Source organism: Bactrocera oleae, chromosome 3 (assembly GCF_042242935.1).
Source record: "Bactrocera oleae isolate idBacOlea1 chromosome 3, idBacOlea1, whole genome shotgun sequence".
Classification (NCBI taxonomy): Eukaryota; Metazoa; Arthropoda; class Insecta; order Diptera; family Tephritidae; genus Bactrocera; species Bactrocera oleae.
The window spans coordinates 21,203,462-21,225,468 of NC_091537.1; the positions used below are offsets into that span (position 1 = coordinate 21,203,462).

The 22,007-nt window shown below is 35.7% G+C and overlaps 1 protein-coding gene across 1 annotated transcript in view; it reads right to left on the minus strand.

Annotated features, from left to right (window-relative positions):
• The window catches only part of Tmtc2 (Transmembrane O-mannosyltransferase targeting cadherins 2), a 195,408-nt gene that overhangs the window by 145,883 nt on the left and 27,518 nt on the right, over positions 1–22,007 (minus strand). Inside the window, exon 2 of the mRNA XM_036366763.2 lies at positions 13,176–14,165. Within this exon, the coding sequence (XP_036222656.2) occupies positions 13,176–13,222 (47 nt within the window). The 5' untranslated portion in view covers positions 13,223–14,165. The remainder of the gene's footprint in view (positions 1–13,175; positions 14,166–22,007) is intronic.

A 22,007-nucleotide genomic window follows, 5' to 3' on the forward strand; every position in this document is an offset into this window, starting at 1 on the left:
GTGACTAGAAAATACTTTCGCCGCCAGCCAAAGGGCATACACTGCATTGCAATGATAGAAAGGCACAGCCAGAGCGGGGAAGGCGCAGGCGTTCTTTCTACAGCTTTTGGAAGGCGTCGCCTCCATTCGTACGCGAGTTAAATTCGTCAGTGGGATTTTGTTTCATTATCTACGCTTTTGTTTATTTGCATACATTTCCGCTGCTGTATTGCATTTGTATTTGTGTGCCTTCGTGTGTGTGTGTACTTAGCCGTATCCTGTCGTATTAGTATCCTTTCAATATACCGCTTCAAGCGTTAAGCAAAATGCTTAGCATCCAGTTACGAGTTTCATTCATTCCAGTGATTTATTCAAGGTCTTCGCCACTCGCTACTCGCTGCTCGGTATTACATTTTCGTTGAGCGAAGCTTCTGCAGACGCATTTTCGTAGAATATGTCTCGTATTTTGCCACTTCGATTACAGCTCATCGTTTACGATTGCTTTAAATAAACAAATGCGTCGTCGTCTTCATTGCCATCATTCTGCCGCGGAATTACTTGCGAGAGCTGCTCTCATTTGCTTTGCTAATTTTCGTTAGCAGAACGCGACTTTGTCGGCGAGTCATTCGTTGAGGTAAACAGCTCGGCAGTCGGATTACGAGTAGCGTGTACAAGATGTTGCAAGTGCCTGCTAACGCTTCGCTTGCTTTCTCATCTTCAATTAGCGCTCGTCTTCTAACTGCAAGGACATTTTAGGCCTTCCAACGTATTGACGTAGCGCAAATCTTAGACGCCCTTGTAGCACTTCAGCACCACAGTATTTAAGTCAGCAACTCATTGCCGCTGAGTGTTTAACGGTACTAAATCAATCTTGTTGCGCAGCAGCTCGTTCGTAAAGACGCTTATTAAACACATTTTCGTAATAATAACTTGTTGTTTATCGTTGTTGTTGTCTTCATTTTTGAGCGCATATAATTTATGGTTTTTTATAATTTTCCGTTGATTCAGGCATATTTTCTTTCCATTCACATTGGCGGCTCTCCGCGCATTCTGCCGAAATACAATACCAACACCGCGGGGGAAAGGGAATAGGAATTTTAAGGTTTTGCATCAAGCGCACACTAGTCCCTTAACGGTCCGCTACGTTTTCGCCGCAAAACCAGCAGCGTATTAAATTCCAAACGAGTTGTTAACGGGAGTTTTTTCTTATTTTTGTTGTTGGCATTGGAAAGTTGCGCGCAAAGTTCAATCCAATTTGATTTTCCGCTAGCGAATTTACATTTTTGTTGCGTAAAGTTCGATGGCACTATGTGCTGTATTATGTATTTCTGATGTCGCCATTTTTTATTATGTGTACATTGTTGTTTGTGTCGTATACACTTTTACTTTTTGCATTGTAGAAATAATAGAAAGTTCATATTTCATTGTATTTCTTTGGAAACTTTTGATTGCATTGAATTTCGTTGAATGCTGTCGAGTTAACGTGAAATCGAAGAGTCAAAAATTCTTATACTAATCGCCGTGATGATTTATGGATATGATTTAAATGGATTTCAATAAATACAGAGAGCCTTATATATACGATTGAAACAGATAGCGATAGTATATTAGTTCTCGTAAAGATATATATTTCCCATAGTTGGATTAAGTAATCTGCCTCTTCCTGACCGATTTTATTACTCTAGAAGGTGTTAGATTAGGTTAGGTTATGAGGTCCATCCTAACATAGATTTCACTTGGACAGCTTAAAATGCCGCTCAGTTGTGTTACCTTAAACTTTTTTATAGTAGATCATAAGTTCCTTATAAATCGACAAGCCGCTTTGATTCTATCATAAACTTTCTGAGACAGCCTATGTCAGTTTCGGCTATATCTCGTCGTTCACCGAAGGTAAGACTGCCGAGATTTTTCATTCTCAATCTTGCAAAGGCTGGACAATGTCCCTCTTTTACCTTGGATGTCTCCACCTCACTCTTCTTACCTTACCGCATGAATGCCTACTTGAGAATGTCTAGCAACAACCCTAGTATTGCGGCAAGAAGAACTTTGCTAACGGCAAGTAGTTCCGAATATCTCCTGCGTTCTTCTCCAAACTCTATGTCCAAACTCTAAATTCGGACTTGCACTGTCAAAAATTGGACTCACTTCCTTTAGGGAAGTAGGCCTTGTTTTTAGTTTTTTCGTAAAATTGTGGACTCATAATATCTTTGGCATACAAACGTCATCAGAAAATACCTGTTTTCAGAGTTGTAGAGTGGAAAATTTCTGAAAATGATATGACAGTAAATATTTCATTGTCCAAACTAAGGGAGAGTTTTAGAATTAAACTTCATACTTCTAAACGATATTTCGATGAAAGTCTCTATGTGAACTTAGGCAAAGTATAGTGAACATAAATATAAAACAAAGGTTTTTATTTTGACAGCTAGTTTGACAGTTATCTCTAACTTTCCTCTCTATAATAGGTTCCTCCGACAGAAAACTTTTCTATGTAATACAAAAGATGTCTAACTAATCTGTATTACCGCCTTTTTTTTGCAGAAACGATCCTGATAACTGTGCGAATTCTCAGCGACGAGATAGAGTTTTAGTCGAACCTATGTGATGCCTGAAAAAAAACTCGCAGAAAAATTGTTTGAACAGTAACAATAATTAGTCATTTGGGGTCAACTAAAAATTTGTAGACCTCTGTAGAAAGATCATACTAATAACACTTTGGGGTATAGACTCCAAAGATATTAGTCAAGAGTTATGCTTAGGAATAAAAGACAGGATTTATTCGGAATAAGTTTTATTTAATAAATTAAGAAAGTAAGAAATAATGCAATGTTAGTATTTTTTGTTATGCTATATTTAAAGCGATGTTGGCTGCGATTGTCCAGATTGTACGAAAATATGCGGTATATAGTACTTCTGAATTCCGAATAGCGTTCTTTTTTACGAGCAACCTGGCTCAAAGCCAAAAGTATAAACGTGTTTTTTATATTAGCAAGTGTTCTTTTGTGGATCGCTTAACTAAGAAGAAAACGGTGCTATTATAATCTCATTAAGATTTTTTCTATTACATAAATTAAATGAAGTTTATATTCTTTTACTCAGTTTTTTAGCCGAGTAATCGCGAAGCTCATTTAATTTGTGCCATATTTATTGACTTATCGCTTCATATACTTTAATGCGTCGTTGTAAGGAAATCATTACAAATTTTCCATTCGACTAAGATTTTAAACGGAAAAGTACTTTCTCTTTCCTGTTCCACTTTGGCGAAGTTACGCAGTTTGGAAAACCAATAAAATGCGCGTAATTTAAGGAGGTTTATTAAAACCGTATAAATATTAATTCAAATCCTAGTCAATCGTTCAATATATAGATATGTACATTTGTCTACGAAGGGAGTGAGTGTAAAAGTTACCGAGAAATATATTCTTTACGTAAATTTCAAACTCATTTTCGAATACATAACAGTGCGGGCAGACAAACCGACAAACCTTTCGACGCATTTTGCCCAGAACGCAAGTCAATTGTGAATTCGAAAAATTCAATAATGTGAAATAATTCAGTGACTCTATGAAGACGCAGACGAATGTGCGCGAGAGATAAGCACTTTGCACTCAAGAAGGCGAGGCCGAATAAGAAGACTAAACAAGAAGGAAATCCGATTTGAAAATGAGTAGAAGCACGCGTTTGACAATAAGGACAATAAGGATATCTATAGTAAATCAAATCAGTGTAGCCATCAAAAGAAGCAGCAAAGTTTGTGCGGGGTGCTCTTGAAGTTACGAATTGATGACGGCCATACGCCGTAGTGATGCCACAGGCAGAAAAAAGCTGTAGCGAAAGAAATGAGAACTTTGTGCGTGGGATAAACCAAAAGCATGAGACTATTGACGGCGGAGAGAGAAATATACATATATTTGTGGATTTGTGTAGGAAATAGGAAAAAATGACAAAAGTATCAAGGACGCCAGCGGTTCGCATTCATGAAGTCAGTTTGTTTTCCTTAGTAAACTAGACAGCAAAGCTGTGGTGAAGAACGAGTAAGACTAGGAAATGATGTTAGGCCGTTGTCGAGCAGGTCGCAATCGCCAGCTGTATGTACGAGGTCAGTTCGATAAGTCACCAACAAAAGAAAAATCTTAAAAATTGTGATTAATTTTTCAACAAATTGTGATTGATTTATCAATACGTTTTTAGTTTTCTGGTGGCGTCGAATTGGTCTAATAATTCGACATGGTAGAGCTCTGTAACCATTTTTTTCCTTTAGGTAGTTAATGGTCAGTTACTGGCTCTGTTACTTTACGATTGGAATTGGTCTCACGGCCTTTTGGGCTTTCTACTGCATAGTATCCCAGCGGTCGATGTCACTGCGCGAATTCTCTCCCAAAGGGAATCGAATCAACGACCGATATTGCTCTTTTTTATAATAAAAAATAACGCTAAGAGGCCGCTTTGACAGAAATTTTGAGAGCAAATTTCTCTAGTACTTATCGGACCACCCACGTATGTATGTTACATTGACACAGTGAGTATCGGGCGGGCGACAATGATATTGGCTAGAGATGCTAGCAGGATATAAAGGAAATAAATCAGAATTGAATATTTATGCGCGACAGCGAGTGAGACACTCGACTGCCAACAAGTATGCTAGAGCGATAAGAGCTAAATAAATAAACAGACAAAACGCACAACAAAATGCCAGCACATGCTTGGAAAAAAAGAGAAAAATCCCCACACAAACACACACATTGAAGTGGCTATTGTACGGGCCTGAAGGCAGTAAGTTAGATGAAAGGGGAGTTGGGAATAGCGGCAGTAACACAGTGAAAAAGAGCGAAGTGAGCGTTGCGAATTAAAGTGACGCGGCTGCAGACTGCGTAAGTTAAATTATGGCAGCAGAGACACAGCGCGCGACCGACAGGCGAACGGACGGACAGTTAAGCAATTTATCGACTGGCAGGCGCGATGAATTATGTAGAGAACAGACAAATATACGAGTATTAAAGAAGAGTCTAAGGTATGGAGATGCTTTACATATATATATGGTAGTATCACGCAACAAAAGCGTTTGGCCTTGGAGTAAAAGTTAGGGGAGAGAGGGGTGCAGAGGTTGGGTCGAAAGTATTGAAAGTATTCAAGTGGCAAGTATAAAAGTGTCCACTAACTAAAATATGCCGCTTGTTGTTTGGGGAACGCGGTACACTTGAAAACATTTACAACAACAACACACGATTTGATTTAAGAAAATTTACAACAACAAAATTTTGTTCTCTTAAACAAAATTACAACAGCAACAATTTTTTTTAGAAAAACTACAACAAAACAAAGAAACACTCTCTCCTAAAAATAATTACAACAACAATTACACAACAGGTTGTTTTTTTAATAACTACATGTACAACCACAGTACGAGCTTTTCTTCACTTAAATTGCAACAAAAAGACAGTACACTCTTTGATTTAAAAAAAATTGCAACAACAACAAAACACAATTTTCTTTATACAAATTACAACAACAATAAAAAATACAAATTTCTTTTAAGAAATTACAACAACAACAATACACTATATTTTAACAAAAATTACAATTACAACAATGCACTGTCTTCAAAAGAAAAGATGACAAAAACAACCAAACATTGCTGTTTTTAACTAAATTTGCAACAATAATAAATGCCGCTTAGCAAAAATTATAACAACAATTCACTAATCACTTGAGAAATTACCAACAACAGCAATAATAAGCCACTATCTAAAAAATATTACAACTAAAGCAATAAACTAGCGTCTAAAGCAAAATTACAACAACAAGACAATATACATAATTTCCAAGTATGCTATATATTTATATTGTATTGCTTACTGCTGTGTAGATACATATGTCTTTTTATCTCACGCCCGCAGTCGTTATTTTATTTTGCGTTGTGACTTCCGCTATTTTTGTGGCAGGAAGTGTGCTTTCACCGCAGTCAGCAGGACAAACGCTCAAAGGGCAAGTGAAACGGTTATAGCCGATACCCGGTAACTTTGTAGGCGGTGTGTATTTATAACTGTATGTATGTATACATATATATATATATATATATATATATATGCTGTGTATATATATATATATATATATATACATAGATGTCTGTACGCAGTCGTTAAATATACACTTAGCGCGTGGCAAGTACGGAAATACATAAATAGTAAGTATACTGTGTATATAGATGAAAGTTTCAACCACAAATGTCAATGAATAATTCAAAATCGTAATAGCAGTGATTTGAAATTTTAATAAGTTAGCACTTTTTACTGTCCGTTATACGCAAGTGGATGGTAGTTAACGGGAGTTGGTTGGCTGGCTGGTCAATTGACAGTTTGTCCTCTTCGATGTTGTTTGCTTCCTATATATAATATTTTGCTTATATGTATATACATATATTGTATATCGATCGCACTATCACCCTCTTCTTTGACCCACACAGTGCGGCCATTTGCTCCGTCAAGTATGCATCAACAAGTTTCATCGCATACGCCTCTTGGTTTAACAATGTCGGGCTTTATTGAATTTGTAGTATATCATATTGATTCTAGTTTATTAACACTTGGACAATAATAAAGTCTTTGCATAAAATGTTATGGAGCTGTAAAATATATGTGCGTTTGTGTGTGTGTTTAAGCGTTAATATTTAATGTCTGCGACATTTATACTACAATTTATTACAAACTTGGAAAACTAAAGTAAATAAAGAAAGTTATTCAATTTTAGATGCGTGGCATAATATATGAGAAAGACAAGGGGAACTTAAAAAGTAACATGACTTCAAAGAGCGAGCGTAGTCAATGCAATTGTCGCTCGCGCTCATACAAAGGCTTCTACTTTAAGAATCGACATTTACACCGAAGTATTTATGTAAAAAGTTTTGGGTTTTAAAGCACAAACAATGAAATTATAAAATGCAACGAATATAATTTCTGGTAACTGTATAGCAGGAGAATTTATATATCTTCGGCTACTTGTAGTTGTTTCGTCCACAAATAAATATAGCTGAGTCTTTCATAACTTGCTCAACAAGCAGGCAAATGTGGCACGAAAAGAATATATGACGCATATGCCGGTCGAGGGATTCTTGACGACGTATCGGAGGTTGCACAGATACAACTGAACTTCATCAGAAGCACAGGGTGTTGCATAGAGGACATAATAGAGTAAAGGGAATTTACCAGGTGCGTTGTCGGACAGCCACTCTATGTACCACCTACCTATCTATGGTGAAGCTTAGCATACCAATTCGTTGAAAATTTACATTATTTACATAACATTATACTTCAAATTTGGCACGTCACACAGTTCAAGCGTTCAACTATTCGAGGGGTTCTGAATAAATTCCTAAAACTCACACTGCGTCATGTGCATGCGTCAAATTGTCCGCAGTCGTGTGTAGCAACATGACAGTGTAATCGCCAACGTTCACTTGTTGGCTTTTACGTGCATTCTAAAAATCTGAGTGTCTATTTTATAAATGGTCTTTGGCGAAAATGCCCGTTTTTCACACACTAGCGCACTTGTCCGCCTGCCCACTTACTTGCTGCAAAACACACGCGCGCTCACACATCCATTGAGTCATGCAATTTCCCATTTTCGTTCCAAATACTAAGGTGTATTGTCACTGTGTTCCCGCTTCCTTGGCGCAGACAAATACTTGTGAAACGCAAACATGCTCATGTTGCGCCACAGCTGAGCCAAAGCCATCAGCGCAAATGCAGCGTAGAATTGTCGGAGCGTCCTCTGTAGGCCAGAGACAGGCAACTGGCAGGAGTAAGATATGTGCATAGGCCAAACTGCGAAGAATTGGCATTCATCTGCATGCCGTTTGGCATTGCCCAGCGCTTATTTCATTCATTCGTGCTGAGCGACGCCACCCCGGCTCTTGCCTTGCTTTGCAGCTCGACTACAAATCGAATGTCCGTCGTAGGTAGGGCCGTGTCCGCCGCATAGCTGTACGTACTGTTTTATTATCGCAGTTAAATCGCTTTCAAATCGCCGCATTCAACACAGCGCGGCCATGGTGTTTGACTTCTCTACTTTGCCTCTTTTGAAATGCGCTGTTCGGATAGTTGGTCACGTTAGAGGCTTTGTAAAAGCGTGCGTGTGTGTATGTGATTCGCCGCATCATCGATGGGATTAGTTATGCGGGTCATGTACATGTCGTAAAATGTTTTTGCTGCATCCTTGCTGCATGTAGTGCTGTGCCGTAGACCGCTTCTCCGCAGTTACAGGGTGTTCCACAGAAGATGATAAATTTTGAAACGTAGAACCAGATTTCGTGAGAATTCTATCTAGCTCTTGTATGGCACTTACCGTCCTTTTGCATGACCTCTGAAGCTGACTCTTCTAACAACCTGATCCGCTTGGTGTGACCTTATTGAAACTACTAGTTCGGATCTCCGCATCGTATTAGTAAGTATAGTTCGATTTGCGTTGTCATCACGTGAAAAACAAAAAGATATACTTTGCTGGTTTCCTCGAGACATCTTTTATTGAAGTTCAGCCGAACAGAAATATGAGACACTACACAAGTGCGAATAAACCCAACCGTAAAACAAAGCTCGCATATGCAAATGACCTTGAGAAGACTTCTCGAACGTTCAACTGATTTTAAGTTCACTTCGGTAGAACGGAAATTTATCGAGACACCTGCGACTTCATGTATTCGTTAGTGCTAATCACATTATTTTAAATAACTTTGCTTAATATCTATGTATAGGTGAGAGCATACTCTACCAACAACAGAGCAAGTCCTAAGAGTAGTCTTAATAAAACTCGTTGAAGTTAGCAGCAGTTGGACGTCACTCGTGACTCCTGACTTACTTCTGAGATAGAAAACCGTTTTCCTCATCGGTAACCCTCAGTATTTTCTAATCTTCACATTTCGTAATAATTCTTCACATTAACGTAAGCAGTTTCAAAATGCGTTGCGCTTGTAAAATTTACTGCAGGGTTGCTTTTTACGCTCATCAATTCCTTTTCAGCAAATGTACTTTTGGAAAAACGAAGTAATAAAAATGATGAAAATGTAGAAAAATGCAGAAAATACGTGAAGTACAAAATGGCGACGACACGTAATTATTTCGCCACGGACATTTCAGGAATTTTTAATCTCTTGGCATAGCTGACCGCTGTCGCTGACGCATTTGCCGCCCACAGGCATCGCCATTTTTTACCAGAGACTTCTGCGCCTGCAGCTGAGCGCTTCATCAGCTCACGTTGCTCGGAAGTGGGGTTTTTGCCTACTTTTCGTCTTATCCATATGTATTTATAAGCAAGGCGTTAGGGCTCGGTGGCGCTGCATTTCTTGTTTCGCTATTTTGGTGCGCCGACAGCAGTGCGTGCCTCGAATTAACAAATTATGGCACCAACGACATAGAAATGAAATTTCGCTTTTCTATTAAAATTATTTATACACATCTCTTTTTGACTCCCCGAAACGCCAAAAAAATAGTACAAATATATGTATATAAGTATGTATTGTACATGCGCCAAATAAGGTCGCCACTTCCTTATGCCGCAACGCGCGAAAAACTTCGGGGTTTACTGTTGAATAAAACATTAACAGTACATGAACAGTTCAGCAAATTGTGTGCAATTTTTTGTTGCTTTATTACTCTTCTTTGTTTAGTTGATTTTTTAGAATGTTTACACAGCCTCGAGGCGTTGGGAATTTTCATTTTTTACGCCATTATTGAAAAAGTTTGAACGTCAAAAACAGCAGCGGCAAGCAACAGCGTGTCTGAAATGTCGCTATGTCAAATAAATGTGAGTTTGTATGTTCACAGGGGGCTGAGAAGGCCTTGACTGGTGTTCAAGTGAAAGTGTAATTATTTATTGTTATGTATTTACCGTCGTAAAATGTATATAAAAATACGAAATTAGCGATAAGTAATAATACAAGAACTCTTGAAAATAGTGAATTGGACCATGTGTCTACATATGACGCGAGCTTAACATAAGGACAAGACGAAATTTGAAATTATAGTTATGTTTTTGTTGCTTGATATCCTCCGATGAGTAAATGGTACAATTTTGTGTGCCACCCTGTATATGACTCGCTTTGTAAAACAGAAAAAACTCCGTTAATTTTTCAAAAATATTACTACTATATATCATAAGGCTATAACCCTAGTAAATATCCAAAACTACCCCTTGTGGGAAATTTTCTTATAAATCGAGACGCAGACGGTCTACCATGATTCCGTAAACTCATTGAGCTAATGCTTTAAAAGCTGTAAACATGTTTCTTCCATGGTTTGAAAGCCTATTAATTATTTATTATTATCTTTTAAATAAATCGATACCATTCTGAAAGATACCTCTATTAAGAAAGTCATGTTGTGGACATGGAGGAAGAAACTTGCCGGTGGGGAGAAGCGGTGAACTTTTTAAGGATCAAAGTTTGCTGGGAGGGTTGGTGGAGCCGTACATTCTCATGAACTTCCCATCAGCTTCAGTTTTATGCTTTTTGACCACTGCAGCGTCTTCCAAACGGAGGTGACTGCCATGGGAATAGCAGTAGGTCTCCTGCTCCGGAGCGCACTTTTCTGCAGAGTGATGACTACCCACTCCGATGGTAGGACAGCGATATTAGCCTTGAGTCCGCGGACTGTGCGCTAAAGACTACCGAAAGGATGTGTAGAACCCTTATCTCTAGCATCAAGTTATTTTATGATTAGACTGGTTTTACAGGAAACTATAAGGCTGATGAGCTTGCTAGGATGGGTACTTTCGTCTCACTAACTGCGGAATGGAAACGATTAGGAGCTCCGTTGGCTACTTGTGGTGCACTACTGAACTGTTGGGCCTCAGATTAGCTCTGTAAGCATTAGTCAATTACCAGCAGCTGTGCAGTAGCAAGGTCTTTCTGGTAAGATTGAACATCATTGAGCATCTATGGAAATCACCTTGTATCTCGGTCAGATTTGCAAAACTGAAACTGAAGTGATGAGTAATGTTACGCTGCTGCGAATTGAAACACATAATTACGCTGCGATTAGGTACGAAGCGGGGTATAATTTAGAAAGATTGAAGCTTTAATTTTTAATAAAATATACTGAGAGAACCTGATTGTTAGGTACAAATACAAAAAGATGAGGCAAGTTACGTAAAGTTGCAAGACAGTGACAAATTTCAAACGGGTAAACCCGTGCGATACCCTGAGAAGATGTTGTACAAAAAAGAAATATCAGTTAGTTCATTACCGAACAATTACCGATGTCGAAAGCGTTTTTCGTCGAATCAAGAAGCTATTACAGCCATAGACGGGTATTTTGCAGAGAGTCGTAAAAATCTCTTCATATGAGGCAAATACAGTTGAAGCAAATTATTCGAATCTAACTTTTATGAAGTACCGTTCTCAACGGCGTCAGATATCACACCTTTATTAATATTACTAATATAGTTAAATATTATTAGTTTGACAAGTTTATAGAAAGTTATGCATATGCATCACAAAGCAATGAAGGCTGGATATTTGCTAGTGTAATATAAACCACTTCTTTACTCGCTTTATTTGCTATATTGTCAATTCGCTCCCATGTGAATTGAACAATAGAATTATATGGTTAAACTCATTGCAAGAGGGGATGTGGATAACTTTTTAAAATGACATAACTATTAGTTATATTATATTTCCAATCAATTATGCCAGTTTAAGCGATTTATACCATTTACTTGTTCGATTCGCTTCAGATCAATGTCTTGCCCTGGGAAAGCAGTTCATATAAAAAAATTTTTAACTAGCAAGACAATTTGTTATACAACACATATACACATACTGTATTAAGTTAGTCTATTGCAATTATACCAGTTTTATGTATGCTTTGTTTGGCATACCGCCGACAGCCTATCAGATTTTTCGCATAGAAAGGCCATTTCACGTGGAGCTAATTGTCGTTATGGAATCTTTTTGGTGATTCACATCGAAAAAAACAATATTACATATCAAATCAGTTTCTAGTTTCTTTTACATATAATTAGCATTCTTCAATATATGAAAGTGTCAGTAATTGAAATACTTCAAATATTTGTGCCAGTAATACCGTTATTAAAAGCTATTTTTTATTAAATTTTTCTCTGAATAACCAGTGAGACCTTTTAATCCACAGATTATGTTATTTTAATTAAATTTTCTGTATATTAAGTACAATATACCTATATCTAAAAATTTCAATCACTTCGGTCTACTTCTTATAAACTTTGTTGCCTATTTTGTTTAGTTAAAAGTTATGAATATAATTTACTTGAATTGCAATTTGTCTGGTTTTAAAATAAATATTAAATTTGTTTGCATTTGCAAAAGTTTCCTTTGCAATAAATGCAATTTTAATTCAATTCAATTTTACCACTTTTTATGCGTTGGCATATTCACATACATACACACATACACACGCGCATAAGCAATTTGGTGTAATAGACATTAATTTTTATGCTTGCGTGTTAGTGTGTGTGTGTTTGCTTGTACACATTATTATGTTAACTTTAAAGCTTTGCTAAAGCCCCACTAATTTAATTGGTTAGGAAAAAGCGCATTTATACGCAGACATTAACATAGTTTAGGTGTAGATAAATGTGTCTAAATGCTTAGTTGTATGTATATATATTTTTATACCCTATACAGGATATATTAGGTTTGTAAAACCCAGAAAAAAAATGTTATAAAATCATACATGTATATGGTAAATGGTCAGCGTGACGAGCTGAGTCGAGTTAGCAATGTTGGCCTCTCCGTCTGTCTGTATATATGCGAACTACTTGTAGTCTCTCAATTTTTGAGGTATCGCTCTGAATTTTGCATCCACTCTTTTCTTACCAAGAAGCTGCTCATTTGTCGTAACTGTTTTTTTTTTTAAATCGGACACTATAGCATATAGCTACCAAACAAACTGGCAGGTAAAAATCAAGTTTAGGTATAAAAAAATTTTTTATTTCTCGAAATATCCTCATGAAATTTGGCATGAAATATTATCCAAGGCAACGGTAGAATCTTCGAAGAAATTGTTCACTATAGCATATAGCTGCCGTGCAAACTGAACCATCAAAATCAAGTAGAATTTATTTGTAGACTCTTTTATGCTTTAAAGATGGAGCTGTGAAGTGTATTATAGCCTTGGTGCAACCGAAGTTGAAATTTTTTTGTTGTACGTGTATTTGTATTCACTCACCTTGATTTGTATAGCCAGCGCTCCCATAGTTTCGGTTTTGCTGACATTTTGAAGCGTTCGATTTTTATGCCGAGCTTAAAATAGCTTTTAGTATTTTATATGTTTTATATATGTATATATGTATGTGTGCATGTGTATAGTTGTCAAACTAAGCTAGTATTAGTTGCAGCTGTTGTCCTTGTTATTATTATTATTAATATATAATTATGGCTTTTAGTTGAAAATGCGCTATATCGACCACTTTGTGGTTACATTCATGTTGTTATTGTTGCAATTTATTTGTTTTTGCATTTGCATTCGCATTCAGACGCGGTAATCACATCAAATTTCCACGCTTGACCGCTTGCATTTAGCACGTTTGTCCATTACGAAATCGAAATATTTTTATTTTTGAACTCGAGAGACTGTGTGTGCATGTGTGTGTGTGTGGGAATACTGCGTGTTTGCCAACTGGCGGTTATGTGAGCGTTTGTGTACTGTTTACTCTCGCTGTATTTGTGTGTTTAGCCGCTCGTTTCTATTCCACCGCTATCTGAATTATCAATTCAAATTAGAGGCATTTCGAAATTAACAGGAAACTGTGTTTAAATTATTAACACACACGTCCTGCTGCGCTAAAATGTATGTGCTGTTGTTACTATTATTGTATTTAGAATGCATTTTTGTTGTAGTTTGTCGTTCATTTTATGCGTTTTGTTCAGCACTTGTCAGTAATTTATTAATTTTTAAAGTGTTTTGTGTTTAATTTATTTACGAATGTCTGCTAATTTAATGCTTTAGCCAATATCTAGTCTATTTGTTAATATAACGACGTGTGTTTGTATGCACAGGCATTGTCAGATTTTAGTAAATTGTCGGTTTTAAAGTGCATTTCATGCATGCGAATCCCAAAATTTTAATCTCCAGTGTAAATTCTTCGGTTGCTTGGTGCTTATTTCGGTTTATCGTTAATACCGTTGTCTTTTCTCTCCGTCTGCCTGTATCATTACACTGCAATAACACAAAAGATAAGTAGAAACCACAGATTAGTAGGAGTTAATAATTGATACCAAATAAATATGCAATAAATGCAAATACTTGCAATGACTTGATTCCCTAAATTGCATAAGAAAGGTTTACTTTTTATTAATTATGTCGAAATTATAGGTCAATCACATGATTTACTAATAAAGCTTACCTAACATATTAACAATTTACAGTAAGCATACTTTTGTTCATTTAAAAGTTTTTGTGTTGGAAGTTTTAAGTTCGGGTGTAACCGAACATTTTATACTCTTCCAACTTGCAAGATCAAAGCCCGGGAAATTACTTCAGGTGTTGGCAATATTTTATATTAAAGGAATTATTAATGCGATTCAACCCATTTCACAAAGACTTTCATATTATCGAGAGTTTTATTTATTTATTTTATCATATGAATTTAAATTATATATTTGACACATTGACTGATATTTTCGGTAAAAAGTCTACTATAAGCACTGGCGTCCACATATTCAGTACCTAAGGGCTTGAACAGTTCTCGTTCGATTTAGACAATTTTTGATCAGAAGGTGGCATACTTTAAAAGCAATTTTTCACGCAAACTTTTACCCTGATATAATCATTGTTGCTTGATTTGCATACTGGAAAGTGAGAAAATTAGATGGAATTTAAAATGGTGTTATATGGGAAATAGGCGTGGTTGTAATCTGATTTCGCCCATTTTTGCTCTATAAGATAGATGAGAAGAATATTATGTACCGAATTTGGTTGAAATCGGTTAAGTAGATCCAAAAATATAGGTTTTCACCATTTCAAAGGGGCAGATGCCCCTCCGTAATGGGATCCTGTATACCAAAAACCAGTCTTGTATCTTATTATGGAGCTTAGTTATGGCAATTTATTCGTTTTTGATTAATGGCGTTTTGTGGGCGCAGGTGGACGGACGGACGGACGGACAGACGGTCACCCGGATATATATCTAACTCGATTAGTTTTAAGTGATACAAACAACCGTTAGGTGAACAAAACTATTATATTCTGTAGCAACATGTTGCGAGAGTGTAAAAAGGAAAGAGCCAGTCGAACATCTTATATAAAAGCGAGCTACGCCAACTTTTCAAAATTTTTTAGATTTTTCAGCTTAACTTTTCTTACATTTTTCGGCTTAATTTAGAGCTTAGTTATTATACTTTATAGGTTTTCGTTTAAAAACTTTTTGTAGGCGTGGCAATGGTCCGATAACGTCCATCTCAGCTACCAACCTCCTCGGAGGGCCAAGCAATATGTGTACTAAGTTTCATTCCAAAATCTCTATTTCTACCCAATTCATGACTTTCACGGACAGACAGAGATCCGGAGTTTAACTCAATTCATCACCCTGATTATTTTGATTAATATAACTACATATCTATCTAAATTAGTTTTAGGTGAATTAAGTTATTATACATCTTGCGAGAGTATAAAAAAGTAAAGAAGATAATTTTTGCATACAAAACTTCAATTCTTCTATGAACCATTTAGAAGTAAGTCAACCTAATTGATTGAAATCAAAATTTTCCTCATACTAAATTAAAGCTCCCCCGGTTTAGACCGATATCACAAATTATTAAAACCTAATCGTAGTATTCTAAGTGAAATATTTAACCTGATAGCTATCGAGAGTCGAGCCAAAGTTCCTTTATTGGAACTATGAGATGGTTCTACTACTAATTAATATTGTATATTTAAAATATTTCAAATATTGAGCAATTAACATATAATGTATAAAGTCAGTCGTAAACCAATGTAAGGAAATCGAAAGCCTGATGGAAACTTATCGCAAGCACTACTCGAGCTTAGTTTTGTTCCGATACCGTCATTAGTACTTCATTCGTAAAGTAAAGTGCTGCATAAGTTAAAAATGGCGTTATATGGTAAGTGGGCATGTATAGAGTCTGATCTTTGCTAATATCAGGTTGTGAGAAAGTCATGCACCAAATTTAATTAAAATCATTCGAATAGTTTAAGAGATATTACATATATCCTAAAAATAGGCGGTGCCACGCCCACAGTCCAATTTCTATGAAGGAAGATTGCAACCTCTCATTTATATATTATTACGTTTATGGTGTTTCTGTTCAAAGGTCTATTGTACTTTCAGTAGTTTTAAGGCATACTGCTATATAGGATTTGGATATGGTTATTACCCGATATTTCTTATTTTCATATCAAGACATTTAATGTATTCACTAAGTCTTATTGATGTAACTGTAATAGATAGTTAATATAATACATACACTAACGCTACGAAGAGGGGGTCATGACCCCATTGTAAAGATATTGAGACTGGGAAGATCAAAAGTCTGTGCCTTTCGACGCAATTTTGGAGAAAAAAAATTGCGGAATCAAGTATGACTGTCTGGGAGTTATCTTCGAAAAAGATACAGAATTTTAATAATTTTTTTGAAAGCTTGTTCTAAACGAGGGCATAGTCCCGTTGACGCATCAGCATTCTTAAAAAAACGAACAACTTGTACAAATTCCAAAATAAATTGATACTAAAATATAAATTGAGTCCGACAGTTTAGAATCTGTTTTGGGCTAGTATGAAAATGATTATTTCGGACCGAAGACATAAACCTATAAAAAACAAGAAATAATGTTAACTTCAGTTTCACTGATGATACCTTTCACAAATAAAGAAACTTCCATACAAGAACTTGATTTTGATCGTTCAGTTTGTATGACAGCTTTTTGATATAGTACTCCGTTCTAGAACAGTTTAGCAGATGTTGTAGCGCTGTCTTGGGCAATAATCCATCTCAAATTTCGTGAAGTTATCTTACAGGGCTAAATCAACTTATCTCGTCACGCTGATTATTTATATATATTTATATGGTCTGCAACGTTTACTTGTGGATTTTACAAACAACGTTTCAAAGTTAATATCCCCTGTTCAGGGTATCAAAATACATATTTTTGTATGAAAAAAGATCATATCCCTGCAGGGTGTGCTTGCTATCAAATATTTTAGAGATGTACATAATAAATATACCATATATGCAATTACATATTGTATTTCAGTGAAATAAAACAAACGAATCAACTAAATATTTTCTGTACACATTGACTACGTCGAACCTAATGAAATTAATATTTTGTTTATTTTGTGCAGACTGCCACAATAACGAAAAATATCCACATTAGTTGGTAGATATTAGTTTACAAACGAAAGCAAATAAGAATTTCATATTGTACAATATACTAAATAAATTGGAATTATAATTAGTGTGGCATGAAATGGAATATGTGTGACCAAGGCGACCTCATCGATCCAAATGAACTCACGCAACACAATTTGCACCGGAATTACGGAGAGCTTTGTGCATTTATACTCGTATGCGTATGCCATTGCCGTTATGTGTTAAGTAATGAAAATATGGGGAAGCATTAGTTGTGTGAGAAATATTTAAATCTATCTAAATTATATGGGTGCATTTCGCAAAAATTATGTTTGGTTATATTACTTATATATAATATATTGTATTAAATTCAACTTCACTACTTTTGTGGTATTTTTTAGTTAAAATGTGCCGAAGATTTTTCAAAATAAACAACGGCCTCACCATATCATCCTTATTATAGTATATATAACCTTGACGGGATTTTGAAAGCTTTTTAGGTTCCTATAAATTTCGTTTAGCCAACTTTCGATCACATTTAATCCAAGAATTTACGAAAAGTCATAGATAGCACAAAGAGTTCGTTATTGAATAAGTTATTTCGTGAATGAGCCTGCGACCTAGTATTGGTCGAATACTACAATAATTTTGCAATTTTGAGAAAACTCAAGTCTCAAAAATATAGTTTTTCTAAATTAGGTAAGTAACATCAGCGAGTACAAGGTTTAATGCTTTCTTAGTAATCGTGTAATTCAACAAACTTAATGCAGGGAACATCACAAGTCGAGGTCAGAACTTACACATCTGGAGTAAATATCTCATGTTCTTAAGGAGACAATGGATTAAGACCTGGTCGTTTAAAGAAAGAGTGCGTTCTAAAAAAATGTACGTCAGCTGGCCATGCTCCTGGCGACTTCACCGATGCCAATATTTCAGTTGGCGATGCGCGTGGCCTTTCCTAAACTAAATCTGATACATAACGGACTAATTCGAACTGCTCACAGAACTTTTCGCTCATGCGTACTTAGACATCAGGCTACGTAACGGCCAAATAATTTGCTATGAACCATATGACGGATAATTTTAGGTTAGGTTAGATTAAATAGTCAAAAATAGCCCGTCATTGTGGAACCTAAATTCTATAAAACTGATCTTTATAAATCAACGAAGCACTTTGAGCCGTTGACAAATTTGTTAATGCGGCTAATGTCAGTTTTGGCTATGGCTCCCGGTACGCCGAAGGTATGACAGTCGAGATGTTTCAACCTCAGTTTTGCAAAAGCTGGACAAAGAAGTGGAAAGTGCCTGGATGTTTCCACCTCACCTTTTTCCATCCAACTTTGGCAGTTTACGTCCGACTTGATTTTAGCCTTATAGCAAAAATGCTTATTGGATAATGTACAGTTAGAACTCTTACGTTTGCGACAAGATATAATTTGCTAAGGGCAATTGATTCAATAGATCATCCTACGTTCTGTTATAAGACAGAGGAATCTCGCTGTCGTGCAGAGGCTGGTCGTCGACCAAAGCCTGTTAAGCGCACGCGAGGTCCGGTGCTAGAACGCAAGATGACAACAGGAATCTAATTAATTCCTATTCCGATCTGAGCGGACGAGCTAGCTCATCGACTCATCGACAGCACCCAAACGAGTCTGATAAGGAAGTAGTAGCTTGAAGCTATATCTAGTGACGCGTCAACCTTATTTTAACTTTTAAGCGACTTGTACACGGTTTTCGAATTTCTGTTCATCTTTGTATCACCATTCGCTGAATTAATAAATAGTTTCGATATCAAATTAAAAACCACGGTCTTTTTCTTAGTCAAATTTATCATTGTTCAATGAACATTTCAATGTTCTGAACTCTACTTAAGATTCCGCTATAAGGAAAAGTTTAAGACTTTTAAAACGCGTTACTGGTTTTGGTTTAAAATATCTACGAAATTTTTAAGTTTCCTAGAAATGAGAGGCCTTCTTCTAACGAATCGAAAATGCACAGAACAAATGTAATGATGTAATTTTCAGTAACATACAAGTGCTGCTACAACCAAGTGAGTTCGAAAAATATGAGAAAATTTGATAAAGTGGTTTGCAAATAAATTTTAAGTCTATGAAATCAAGCAGTAGTTTCGTGCAAAAAGAATTTATGTTAAAATTTTAAATACGCTCAATATATGCATTAATTATAACTACACCAAATGTATCTTTGTTTATAATAAAAAAGAAATTAAATATTCAGAAAACCTCATATGAAAACTAAACCGACAGTCCAAACCACACTTTGCATTCGAAAATTTTCCTACAAAAACAGCTTAAACAACTAATTAGTAATAAATAATATATGTCTTCTTCAACTTAAATTTCAAATAAAACTTAATTTTCACCAATATTTCAATTGAGTATAGATTAATTAGCATTTAATTTGCATAACTAATACAAACAATTCGATTTTCGCTAATCAAAACAAGTTCAATTCCATATTATATATAGATATATTCAATATTATTTATACTCTCACTTCATGTTGCACAAAAGAATTAATGCTTTGTGCAATTGACAGTTATTTCTAATACTGTGAAATCGAGAGAGTTATAAAAGTTAACATAGATAAATAAATTATGAGGCTTATGGTATACACATGGAGGATATAATGTTGATGGTTTCAGAAATATTTCTTTCCACAATCAGTGAGCTTATGGAAAGAGCCCTACAAATGTTGTACCTATGGGCCGCGAACAACGGATTAGGTGTTAACTGTAGTAAAATGGATCTTATGCTTTTTGCAAATAAATCAAAATATCTCAATTTAAGCTTCCCTTATTCGGTGATACAACAATTTCTCTGTCCCCCTTAGCTAAATACCTGGGGGTTCAAATCGATACCAAACTGATTAGGATAATTAGCATTGAAAAACGAACAATTAAAGCTTACATGCCCTGGGGTCTTAACCAAATACATATAGTAATGTGGATGTATACGGTGGTCATTAGACCAATTCTGACATAACATATGGAGCACTGGTTTAGTGGCCAGCATTAACATCAATAAACACTGAAATAACAGGAAATTAAATTTATTGCAGAGGGCACGCTGGGCAGGGTTACCGAGTTTATTAAGTCATGTCCGATAAATGCGCTCAATATACTCCTGCATCAGCTGCCCATAGACATCTTTACTCGGAAGGTTGCCGCAAGTTCTGCTATAAGAATATAATAATTAGGAGGTTGGAACAGAAAATATTATGGATATCGCCATTCTGAACCAGCTAAATTGAAGTAAATCGGTTATATCTATGTATAAACCAATGATCTCAAAATCTCTCTTTCTATCCGACTAACAAACTTATAAACATCGGTTCATACTTTTCTGTAGCCTTAATATACCTGATATGGAGAAAATAAACCGTCTCGTGCAGTTTTCTATGAAATAGATATCTGAAATAGTAAGCGAGACAACTTAAGTAAACTAAGTAAGTGTGTTATATTTTTTTACAAACAGTACGGTATATTTCTGACTCTTCAAAACCTTACAACTTTCGATTGTATTCAATTTTCTCTTCCAACCGAACTTAAGCCTACCTTTATTATTTAATTTCAACTCATTTTAACGCAGGTGATTTATTATAGCCGCGCATATGCATAAGTAAATTAAATACAAAAATAATTTTTAATTTTTTTTCGTGTTGTTGTACCCGTTAAACAAACACGTTTGAGGATTTTTTTTGCGAAAATAAAATGTTCGCTAAATTTAGTCGGTTAAACAAATAAAGGCATTTCAGTGAAAAACTGCACATATACTCATTAATATAGGCACATTAGAATTCAAATACTAATAATTACTATATAATAAATCGATAAAATTATAGCAATTTGTTTAAACGTTGGCTAGTAATATGTTTGCCTATGTATTTATGCCGATGATTTAGGCAGTCATTTTAGGTTAGGATACAAATATTGGCAGCTTAAAATTTAATGAATTTATAATTGATTCTGACAGCGATGAACACATACATATATAAAAAAGTATAAGCGTTGCCATAGCATTATCGGATTTACGGAGATAGAAACCAATTAGCAGTTTGTGATGATAATATGGATCTGCTGTGAGCATTTCATATTAAAATTAATAATTAACGGTTCGGAAAATAATCAGAAATTTGAAACCACACATACTGCTACATCAAACCATTTTAATTGAAATCACATCACTCTTCAATGTCTTAGATATCATACAAATTCGAGACCCAACATGCTTAGATTGGGTTTACTTGTTTATCGCTTAACGCATTCAGACTTCTTTGATGATTATTATACCCTGAGCGGGATATATTAAGATTGCCGTGATATTTGTAACACTTAAAACAAAACATCGTAGAACCTATAAATACCATATATATAATATAAAAATTACCAGCGTTATGAGCGGAGTCGACTTAGCCATGACCCTCTGTCTGTATATACGCGAGCAAGTTCCTCACTTTTCGAGATATCGATCTGAAATTATGCACATAGTTTTTTTTTCAAGAAGCTGCTAATTTGTCAGAATTATCTAAGGCATCGCTACAACTTTCGAAGAAATTCTTCAGATGGAACCACTATAGCTGACAGAACCAACTCAAGTCCTTGGATGTAAATTTTTTTTATTTCATAAGGTATTATCACAAGGTTTGGCATATCCAAGCTCAGATTTGT